Genomic DNA, 7,910 nt, shown 5'->3' with positions numbered 1-7,910 from the left:
ACCGTTGGATATTCAAATTTTAAAAAAAATCCCCAAATTTCAATTTCTCGTGTTCAATTCACCAATCAAATTCCCCAAGAAAATCAATTTGCGAAACCCCCACACACAAATTTCAAATCCAAGAGACAGAATTAAAAAAAAAAAAATGGTTCAAAGAAGATCCAAAACCCCCGAAGACGCCGCCGCCACGACGAAATCAGTGATTCTCACTCCAAACTCCTCCGCAAAATCGACGGCGACGACGGCGGAGAGCAGCCAGTCGGAAACACGAGACAGTTTCTACTTCCCCGGATGCAGAAAAGACGCGAATTGCAGCTGCGAGATATGCATCGCGAGCATGAACGCGACTCTCGATTTGATGCCGCAGAGCTCCCTCACCAAATTCTCCGCCGCCAGGCCCGGAGTTCGAAGAAGCCCCATCGCTTTTCCTTCGCCGGCCGATCTCTCGACACCGCCGAAGAAATCGAGGTATCAGATCCGGCGCGTGGATTCGTCCTCGCCGCCTCTGGATTCAACCGCGAGTGCGGTTTTGCAGGAGAAGTTGGAAAGGGGGAAGAAGGGAGAGAAGGAATCGGGTTTAGGGTTTTTCGCGGTGAGGTTTCTCTTCGGCTTGATTTTGATTTTCTGCGTCGAATGTGGTCTGTCTTGGGTGGTTTCTGGTGTTGTCAAGGCTAAATTGTCGCCGGATTTAGTGACGGAGTTGGGTGGAAATTCGTCGGAAATCGAGGGGCTGAAAGGTAAATTCACGTTCTTGAAGAACGAATTAGAAGTGCTAGTCGGCAAAGAGGTCTCGAATTGCACCTCTGTCGATTCTGTGTGGAAAATTACCCAGGTTATTATTCACTTTAAATTACATGTGAATGATGTTAATTAATATTAAATAATTAGTTTTTAGCATTATCTTGATTTTAATTTTAATTTTAATTCAGGACGGTTTATTGCTAAATTCGAAATGCGTGTTGTACAAATCAACGGCCGAGGAAGTGAGCATTTGGGGCTGGCCATTGCAGACCGCGGGATTGCTCACAGCAGAATATTCCCCTCGATCGTTCACCGTTTTATCGGGGAAAGTTACAGAGGTAAAACCTCAATTGAAAAAAAATGACCCTTTTAACCTTTTTACATGTAGTTAATTAATAAAAAAAAAATTGGTTCTTGCAGTGGTTGTCGGAGGAAGCGAATTATTCGATTCGAGCAGGGAATAGTTCGTGGGTACTAGGAAAATGGAGTTCATCGGTGGTGCAGTTGGATCCGAATACGTGGATATTGGAATACAGACAGGGGTTTCTCATGAACGACGATACTAAACTGGTTTCGACTGTAATGGAATGCTTCAAGTTCGGGATGGTAAGAGGGTTTCAAATGTTGAAGAAAGAATTTTGGCTGCCGTCTTCTCGAAGTCGAGATTTTGATTTTGCACGTGGGAAAATTCTAATCCCTACTTGAGGAAAAAAGAAAGGGAAGAAAATCAATTCTCATTCCTCGTGAGAAATTAGGATTTAGATGCAGCTGGTTTTGTGCTTTGTGTTATTGTTTTTATTTGTTTTTGTCATTAAATTGTATAAAAGAGATGGAAATGGTGTACTCCTTTTGTAGCTAATGGAAATTAGTTTTATTTTTTCATGATCAATTTGGGCCTATATAGCATGAACACGAAAACGGGGATTCCAGCAAATGAGAAACGGTATGTCCCAAAAACATAGATACGGGAATTTTGAGGAAAACGTATAAATATTAAAAGTATAGGGGCATATATGTAAATATGCTATACAAATGTATATAAGTTTTCATTTATATATAAATTCTTTTTATGTATATTTTTATACAAACATATTCAAAATAAATTTTATTCTCAACTATCAAATTTGCAATTGATCATTAAATCACGTAAATAATTAGAGAAGCAACAAAAATATTTACAAATTTATGATTCAAGCATGTTTCTAACTTTTTAAAAATTGCAAAATAGTTCATAAGGTCTATTACAGCTGTCCTCGGGTATCGAACACGAAACATGTCTGAAACGCGAAAACATTAAGAATTTGAAGTTTACGTGGTACAACCAACCCTCATTAGGAGAGTTGGTACCTAGCCTTACCAGTAGGGTAAAAGGTCTAGGGTTCGAGTCCCCCTCCCCTACTTCCCCTTATAATGACTTGAATTACTCAAAAAAAAAAAAGTTTACGTGGTACATAAATTTGGGTCAAACATAACAAGAATACTTAATTAATTACATTTAGGTAATTATTATGAATATACTTTATTTAGAAGGTGAAAAATAAAGAAGCAACTTTGACTCGTGAAGAAAAGTCATGATTAGTAATTTGACTCTCAACTAATAAAGGATGATAAATTAGTTAAATACCAATTACATCTCTATTTTCTCTCGTGTTGGTCAACGCCTCCGTCAACTTTCATCTGCATGTGTTATGCATAAAAAGCGGGAAATTCTATGCTACACCTGGTTAATATAACCAGGCACCCTAATTAATAAGATTCCCACTACGGGTTCAGTTATGGCCCAATGGGTTTTAGAAATATAATTATAAAATAAATAAAAAAGGACACATGTCAAGAAAAGAGCCACCCGGTGAAAATCACCAGGTGTAGCATCGTATTCCCCCATAAAAAGCCATTCATTGATATTTTTTTCACATATGTAAATATTTATTACATATTTTTTTGTTTCTTTTCTTTCTTTTTCTCCTTCGCATTTCTAATCTTTTCTTCAAGAACTGTATGTATATGTGTATGTATATGTATATGTGTATGTATATGTATATGTATATGTATATGTATATGTATATATAATACGTAACCTACGATTAATATTTAATACGAACAATCGAAACATCGTTCTTGTACGTCCATCAATATTAAGGTTAATTTCCGACAATCTATATACATATTTTATTTTTCTTTTTGTTAATATTCGTATATTTTTTATAACCCTCGAATGACATCGAACAAGAGGAACGTCAACAACGAATCGTCACGAACGGAAAGAAATTACGCCCACAAAAAGCTGAGGAAACTGCCTCACGTTTTCAGCAAAGTCTTGGAATTGCCCTTCGGCTCCGATGCTGACGTGGCGGTGGAGGAGGGGCCCGAGTTCTTCCGGTTCTCCGCGGAGATCGAGGTGGATGCTGATGATGATGATGATGTGGCCGCCGTGGGCGACGACATGAGGGCCCACGCGGTGGAGATTCACCCTGGTGTGGTCAAGATCGTCGTCAGGAATAACAGTCAGAACAAGATCAAGGGCGGTGGTGGTGGTGGTGATGAAAGCAAAATGGAATTACTCCTCGACAAATTGGAGGTCGACACGTGGCGGTTCAGATTGCCCTCTTCTTCCCGCCCCGAGCTTGCTACGGCTGTGTTTGTGGACGGAGAGCTGAGCGTCACGGTGCCCAAGGGTGGGCCCCGCAGGGGGGTTGTCGAGGGGGCTGAAATTTGGGGGTGTGGGATCAGCAAACTTGTTCTTGCACAGTAGGGTTACATCTTTTATTGTTTTGTATGTATGAATGTAAACCTAAACTTTCAAATGCAATAAAATCGATGATTTAAACACGTAAAAAAGGAATAATAAACACTACAGACACCCTTTCGGTTCAGACAAAAAACGTTAACTTCCGACAAATAACCAAAATTATACTACAATTCGGATAGGGTGTTATCGATATAATACTATGTAAATAGATAATGTTATTTCAGAAACGTAAATCTTATTCAGATCGACGCCTGAAGGAGAACCCGTTAAGCGGGGCAAATTTGGCAAGATTATCCGAACCCCGTTTGGATATTCCCTTCTGCTTCATCTGCCTTTGCGACACTCTGTTGCTAGCTGTGGGTGCTGCCACGTCAGCAATCTTGGCAACAGAATCGAACACCTGGTTTTGAGTCGATGCAAGTTCGGTTATCCTTTTCTGGTTCTTCGCAACAGCTTTAGCAAGTTTGGCTCTACGGGATTGCAGTTTGGAGATTTCTTGATCGATTTCTTGAATTGCTGACGAGGCTGACGCGTCTTCGGCCTGCAGAAGGGCGATTTTGTCCTTACACAACATGTACTGAATTTTCATGGAAATGATATTGTCCGAACTGCCGCCCTCGTTTTCTGGTAAGTCTTTGCTTGCTGGTGGAATCTCTTGAATGAGATTCAGCATGGAATGTTCTTCTTTGGTTAGATGTGGATCGGATTGAAGCTTATACGACAAGTTTTGAACTTCTAGAAGCTTGTTCGAGGCGATTAAACTCGGGATTCCGATCGATAGAAGTGAGGTTAGTTCGTCTCGAACTTTCTTGAATTCGTCTATCTGGACATGCGAGTTTATTGCTTCGGGAGCCGAGTTCGTCAAAGTGCCGTCGAGTGAGTTGAGGTAGATTTCGAATTCCTCCGAGGACATTTCCGCCAGGTGGTCCGCTAGGGATTTGGAGTCGTGGGGCCTACAAGCGAGGGCAGATTGGTCATTTTGTAGTGGTTCGGCCGCCGGTGGCGAATTCACATCGGCTGAGGTTGTTGTGTTGTGAGCTGAGAGAGAGATGAATTTTCTAGCGGAGCTTCTTGTTCTCGTCGAAATTTGACTTTCCGATTTCGGTTGCTTCTTTGTTATTGTTATAGCTCTCGAGGAAGAAGGTCGCTTTCGCTTTTTCTCTGCAATTTTTTTAGCTTCAATCTTTTTACCTGCAATCGAGAAATGTATCTAAAAGAGTTTCCAAGTAAACCAGAAAACAAAAATAAATGTAGCTTAATAAACGGGGTGTTTTAAACGTCGTTTTAGTTTTACCAGTACCGTACTTATTTCAAATGTAATTTTGACCATTTTTCAGTTTGAATTCCCAACCCACAATAAGTTTACTTCAAACATGATTTTGACCATTTTACTGTCCGAATACGGCAAATTTCAAAGCATGAAAGTCGTAGCCCTTCGAGTTGGCTTTCTAACGCGACTTGAATCAGCTAAATTGGTGGTTGGATGAAAAAGTTATGCAGAATCTTGAAATTTAAGTAAAATCGAAAAAACATTTAGCATTTCAGTTCACAAATGCATAAAACTGACCTTTCTCCACGGACATCTTCTCAGCTGGAATATTCCAAGTAAACATTGCGAAAAACGCATCAACATCTGCTTCAGGAAACTCCGATTGAAGATAACGAGTTATTGCCAGTTTGCTGCCAAGCCATTCTTTTCGAGTCGGACTTTTCTGAAGCCTCGGTGGAAGAAGCAAGTATCTATGTCTATAATATCCGAAAGGGTTGACTTTATTTCCCACTTTCCACGTCCAAACATCGCCTCGATTCGGCCAGTCAACAGGGGCATAAGGGAGTCCTTGACCAGACGCACAAAGGGGAACCGGCATCGAATCGAGGGTATAATCGGAAACTTCAATCTCCATAACTCCAAACTCCAAATACTTCCACCACGTTCTAGAAGGTTCGCTCAACTACACAGAAGTTGTATACATTGTAAACTGAAATTGGAAAATGCCCAATTTATAAAGACTCGAGCTTTATTAGGTAAACTCGAATTAGTAAAAGACTAACTCGATTCAAACCTCAAAGTTAATGCCTGCTGAAATATTGTTAAGATTATATATATGATCGGCAAAAAAACAAGAATCTTTAAAATAGATTACCTCATTCGACTACGATTTCGGACACAACAAGCATATGCATATAGATAAGTACCGATTTATTCGTACCCGGATGGTTAAATTTCATAAATCAATTGCAAAAATTAAAAGGGTAGCTAATTTCAAGATCTATTACCAGTTAAATAACAAGATCTCATCTGATTATCTGCATGCAAAGACTGAATTTTGACCCCATTTTCTTGCTCAATTTTTACAGACATTTTTCAAGGTTTCTTGATCATGGGCTTTCTTCCTTAATTTTTCTTACATCTGGGTTTTCTCTAAGTACCAAAAATTACAGTGAATTCTTACAGAAAAAAGCAGTATAAAAAAAGTTGAATTAATTTGTAGATCATGTAATTAACTGATATGAATTATGAAAAATGTATGCTACAGTTGAATTAAACTGAAAGAGAAAAAGGGGAGGAAAATTTTACCAGAGAATTAGGGTTTCGACAAAATCGATGATCCCTCAGCAGTTAGCCCCCTCGTGAGCTAATTAAGACAGCAGTAAAGAGGATAGCACTTCCATTTTTATTCTGCAAATTGGAAAAAGGTAACGTATTATTTCAGAGATATCCGACAAATGAAATTACAATTTTGCCCCTTGTGATTTTTTTTTTTTTTTTGTTATTTTTTTTTTCTTGGACAGAAATAATACAAGATTCATTACATGGTCTTTTTTACCAATTATCTAATAAATTTATGTTATCGTATTTGAGAGAATTTTCATCATGCTAGCTCGAGAGATACTCGGACTCGAGAGTTGATTGGAAACGTGAAAGATTGTTCGTTCCAGTAATTTTAATTTTATCTGACGTTAGGTAAAATGTCGAAGTTCGTATGATTATTACCTTTCAAGGCTTGAGTAATTTTTTTAATAAGTATATGTAGAATAGATTTCATGTATACCACTTGTGTTTTTATAGTGTATAGAATTAGAATTAGAAATTGGAATTAAAATATGGAATTAGAATAAAATAGTTATATTAGATCTAGACTTTAATTTATGTTGGTGGAGCGTAGTAATAATGTTATTGGGCTTGTAGTGATATTTACCATGTGACCTTAAAAGTAGGACTAACAATTGAGTCCCGCCTACTTAAAACCCGATTGTTTGACCCAATTTAATTTGAGTCGAGTTTAACTAACTCTTAGTAGGGTTGAGTTTGAGCCATATCGAATCCGAAAAATGTATGACCCGAGTTTGAGTACTATGGCTCAATTTAAATAAGGCCCGATCGAATTAGAAATTGAAATATTTATTAAATTTGATTTACTTTTTCGAATATTTGATTTCACAAAAAAGGTCAAACTTAACTTAATTTCAATCCCATTTTACTTTTTAGAGATTGACTTTGACTGAGATTTTAGTATTAGCAAGTATGAAATGAACATGTTACCCAATTTACCAGATTCTTCACATTTTCTCAGACAATTTTCAGGAACAAATATATCCCAAAATAAAATAGGAATAGTTAATATTTGATTCTATAACTATATTAATTCGGTAATGGATTTAATGCATAAACATGGAATATTTAACCAGTCAAATTAAATTTTGAAAAATAATTTCACTATAAAAAGAGCATGGGCTTGTACGATATTTCGACACAACACAAATTTTTCGATATACCATCGCAGTAAAAGAAAAAGAAAAAGTAAAAATGTCTCGTGTGTGCTCTCTTTTAGTCGTATTTTCTCTCCTGATAATTACTCTAACTGCACCTCTTATTCAAGGTTTGGAAGATGACTCCAGCCTGAACCACCACCACCACCACGCTCCTCCTCCTCACCACCACCACCATGCTCCTCCTCCTCACCACCACCACCACCATGCTCCTCCTCCTCATCACCACCACCACCACCATGCTCCTCCTCCTCACCACGCTCATCCACCGAAACATGATGCGCATGCGCCCCACCACCACGGTCGACATGCTCCTCCTCCACACCACCACCACCACGGCTTCTAGAAAATTATTAGGTGAAGTGCTGGAGAAAAATTTAATGTATTTCATGATTAGATGTTTGTCAAACATATATAAATTTATATATTTATGTACTTTTAATTTATGAAATAATAATACAAGCATTTGTTGATGAGTTATTTATAAAAATTAAAATGCACTGTGTTCCTAATAGATCATTGCAATTGTTGTTCTTTTACATACCAGAACATCCAAATCAAGCTTATAACTCGGCCCCGGTTACGTTTGTCATTCTTTAATTTTGAATTTGTAGTAATAATACGAATTGAAAAGAAAAAAAGAAAAAAA

At 38.0% G+C, this 7,910-nt stretch overlaps 3 protein-coding genes across 4 annotated transcripts; 2 read left to right on the top strand and 1 right to left on the bottom strand.

Moving 5' to 3' along the window:
* LOC105953315 (C-8 sterol isomerase) lies at nucleotides 1-1,630 on the top strand. Its single transcript, XM_012976978.2, has 3 exons — nucleotides 1-832; nucleotides 930-1,079; nucleotides 1,162-1,630. Exons 1-3 carry the CDS (start codon nucleotides 146-148, stop codon nucleotides 1,444-1,446), a joined length of 1,122 nt encoding a protein of 373 aa, XP_012832432.2. The 5' UTR covers nucleotides 1-145; the 3' UTR covers nucleotides 1,447-1,630.
* Nucleotides 1,631-2,507: 877 nt separating this feature from the next.
* LOC105953316 (hypothetical protein) lies at nucleotides 2,508-3,579 on the top strand. Its single transcript, XM_012976979.2, has one exon. The coding sequence runs from the start codon at nucleotides 2,957-2,959 to the stop codon at nucleotides 3,491-3,493; it is 537 nt and encodes a 178-aa protein (XP_012832433.2). The 5' UTR covers nucleotides 2,508-2,956; the 3' UTR covers nucleotides 3,494-3,579.
* Nucleotides 3,563-6,204, bottom strand: LOC105953314 (hypothetical protein). 2 transcript variants are annotated; one of them, XM_012976977.2, is made up of 3 exons: nucleotides 6,069-6,204; nucleotides 5,058-5,469; nucleotides 3,563-4,681 (listed from the first exon to the last, which is right to left on the bottom strand). In XM_012976977.2, exons 2-3 carry the CDS (start codon nucleotides 5,392-5,394, stop codon nucleotides 3,726-3,728), a joined length of 1,293 nt encoding a protein of 430 aa, XP_012832431.1. In that variant the 5' UTR covers nucleotides 5,395-5,469; nucleotides 6,069-6,204; the 3' UTR covers nucleotides 3,563-3,725. The 2 variants fall into 2 exon arrangements, with proteins under 2 accessions (XP_012832431.1, XP_012832430.1); XM_012976976.2 differs by having other exon boundaries at nucleotides 5,058-5,442.
* Between the last annotated feature and the right edge of the window lie 1,706 nt (nucleotides 6,205-7,910).

This window comes from Erythranthe guttata, chromosome 7, assembly GCF_056151865.1.
Source record: "Erythranthe guttata isolate IM_541 chromosome 7, IM_541, whole genome shotgun sequence".
Lineage (NCBI taxonomy): Eukaryota > Viridiplantae > Streptophyta > Magnoliopsida > Lamiales > Phrymaceae > Erythranthe > Erythranthe guttata.
The sequence above is the reverse complement of the archived record's forward strand: the minus strand, read 5'-3'. Positions and strand labels throughout refer to the sequence as shown.

Coding starts and splice junctions, on each gene's coding strand:
- LOC105953315 (XM_012976978.2), top strand. CDS start 146: ATGGTTCAAAGAAGATCCAAAACCCCCGAAGACGCCGCCGCCACGACG. Junction 833..929: donor CTGTGTGGAAAATTACCCAG/GTTATTATTCAC, acceptor ATTTTAATTCAG/GACGGTTTATTGCTAAATTC. Junction 1,080..1,161: donor TATCGGGGAAAGTTACAGAG/GTAAAACCTCAA, acceptor TGGTTCTTGCAG/TGGTTGTCGGAGGAAGCGAA.
- LOC105953316 (XM_012976979.2), top strand. CDS start 2,957: ATGACATCGAACAAGAGGAACGTCAACAACGAATCGTCACGAACGGAA.
- LOC105953314 (XM_012976977.2), bottom strand. CDS start 5,394: ATGGAGATTGAAGTTTCCGATTATACCCTCGATTCGATGCCGGTTCCC. Junction 4,682..5,057: donor GAAGATGTCCGTGGAGAAAG/GTCAGTTTTATG, acceptor TCTCGATTGCAG/GTAAAAAGATTGAAGCTAAA.